General features: G+C 41.8%; 1 protein-coding gene across 1 annotated transcript in view; it reads right to left on the minus strand.

Annotated features, from left to right (window-relative positions):
- LOC101864661 overlaps positions 1-2,333 on the minus strand; it is a gene marked incomplete at its 5' end in the record, with an annotated part of 15,402 nt that extends 13,069 nt beyond the window's left edge. Inside the window, 2 exon segments of the mRNA XM_013089966.2 lie at positions 28-133; positions 2,216-2,333. Coding sequence (XP_012945420.2) covers positions 28-133; positions 2,216-2,333 — 224 coding nt within the window.
- Positions 2,334-2,456: the final 123 nt, after the last annotated feature.

The raw sequence follows: 2,456 nt of genomic DNA on the forward strand, positions 1-2,456 counted from the left end.
GTGTGTGTGTGTGTGGCCCAGACTGACCTAAGAGAACCAAACATGGAATGCTGGGCCGGGGTGAGACACATGTCTAGTTCTGAGAGGTTACTGCCGGGCACACAGTCTGACTCTCCGTTCTGGTTCTGGTCGTCTGAGGAGGGGAGGGATCATAGTGATGATGATGATGATGATGAGGGTGATGAGGATGATGATAATGCTGATGATGATGATGAGGGTGATGATCATGATGGTGATGATGATGATGATGATGATTATGATGATGATGATGATGATGATGATGATGAGTAAGATAGTGATGATGAGTAAGATAATGACGGTGATGATGATGATGATGATGATGATGATGATGATGATGATGATGATGATGATGATGATGAGGATGATGATGATGATGATGATGGTGATGGTGAGTAAGATAGTGATGATGAGTCAGATAATGACGGTGATGATGATGATGATGATGATGATGATGATGATGATGATGATGATGATGATGATGATGATGATGGTGGTGGTGGTGGTGGTGGGGAGGGATGTTGGTTATGATGATGGTGGTGATGATGGTGATGGTAATGGTGAGGGTGATGATGGTGATGGTGAGTAAGATTATGATGGTGGTGATGACGGTGATGGTGATGGTGAGTAAGATGATGATAATGATGGTGATGGTGATGGTGATGGTGATGGTAATGGTTAAGAAGATAATGAGGGCGGTGGTGGTGACGGGGATGTTTTTGATGAGTAAAATAATGAGGGTGAGGATGATGATCAGTAAGGTAGTGATGGTGGTGGTGAGGGAGATGATGATGGTGACTACTATGCTTATGGTAGTTGTGGTGAGGAAGATGATGATGGTGAGTAATATAGTGATGGTGGTGGTGTGAGGGAGATGATGATGGTGACTACGATGCTTATGGTAGTTGTGGTGAGGAAGATGATGATGATAAGTAAGATAGTGATGTTGGAAGTGGTGAGGGAGATGATGACGGTGAGTAAGATAATGATGGTTGTGGTGGAGAGGGAGATGATGATGATGATGGTGGTGGTGAAGATAGTGATGATGATGATGTTGTTATTTTAGGTGGTGATTCTGATGGTTGTAGTGGTGATGATGCTGGTGAGAGTTTTGGGGATTGTGATGGTAATTTATGGTGGTAGGGATGGTGATGGTGATGTTGATGGTTGTGGTGGTGGTGGTGGTGATTATTGTCATGGTTTGGAAGATTATGATGATACTATTGATGGCGGTGTTGTTGTTGTTGTTGGTGATGGTGAATAAGATAATGATGGTGATGTTGATGGCGTTGATACCTTTGTCTCGTTATTGTTATTGCTATTGTTGTGGTTGTTGTTGTTGCTTTTGTTGTTGTTACTGTAGGTGGTGGTGGCAGTAGTGGTGGTGGTGCGTGGTGTTTGAGGTGATGATAGTGATGTTGCTTTTTGTTGTTTCTGTTGTTGTTTTGTTGTTGCTGTTTTTGTTTGTGGTGGTGGTGATGGTGGTAGTGGTGATGATATTATTGTAATTGTTGATGTTCTTGGTTTTTCTTGATGTTGTTGTTGTTGTTGTTGTTGTTGTTGTTGTCCATGTGTTTGTTGATGGTAGTGATGACAGGGAATCTGCTGATGAAGATAATGATGATGGTGACGTTGTTGTTATTGCTGTCGTTATTTTTTCTGTTGTTTTTGATGAAGTTGAAGAAGGTCATAGTGAAGATGATGGTTGTGGTACTGATGGTAATAACAGCAAATAAGATGATGATGGTGGTGGTTGTGATGCTGTTGTTGTAGTTGGTGGTGATAATGTTATTGCTCTTGTTGTTGTTGTTGTTTCCCTATGTCCTCCCCCGTTGTACGACCATTTCATCAAGACAAACAAACAAACAAACAAACAAACAGACAAAGAAAACAAAGGAAAACAAACGAAACAAAGCTCTAAAAGGAACTTACCAGAAAAGTGATGTGACGTATTCTCTAATCATCCAGAAGTTGGTGGGATTATGTGCGAGGTCTTTGCCCACCCCTCCTTATTTCTATCCTCCTTCCCTCTTTACACCCCCTCCCCCAAAACAAACAAAAACAAACAAAACAAACAAAAACAAAAACAAAACAAAAACAAAACAAAACAACAAACAAGCAACAAAACAATAACAGCAACAACAAAAACCAACAAAATTTCCCAATAGCAACCCAAACAAAACACAATAAAATTTACCGGAGAGGTGATGTGATATTTGCTCCAGTAGATTGTCCAGCGGTAGAGGGATGCCGTAAGAGGTCTCCGTGAGTCGAAGGCCTGTCTCGTCATAGTAGCTGTGTTTGTGGGCTTTTGCCTGGGGAAGAAGAGAAGGATGTGGTGAATGTCTGTCTGTGTGTCTGTCTATCTGTCTGTCTCTGTCTGTCTGTCTCTCTGTCTCTCTCTCTGTCTGTCTGTCTGTCTCTCTCTCTCTCTCTCT

Source organism: Aplysia californica, unplaced genomic scaffold (assembly GCF_000002075.1).
Source record: "Aplysia californica isolate F4 #8 unplaced genomic scaffold, AplCal3.0 scaffold01093, whole genome shotgun sequence".
NCBI classification, from domain to species: Eukaryota; Metazoa; Mollusca; class Gastropoda; order Aplysiida; family Aplysiidae; genus Aplysia; species Aplysia californica.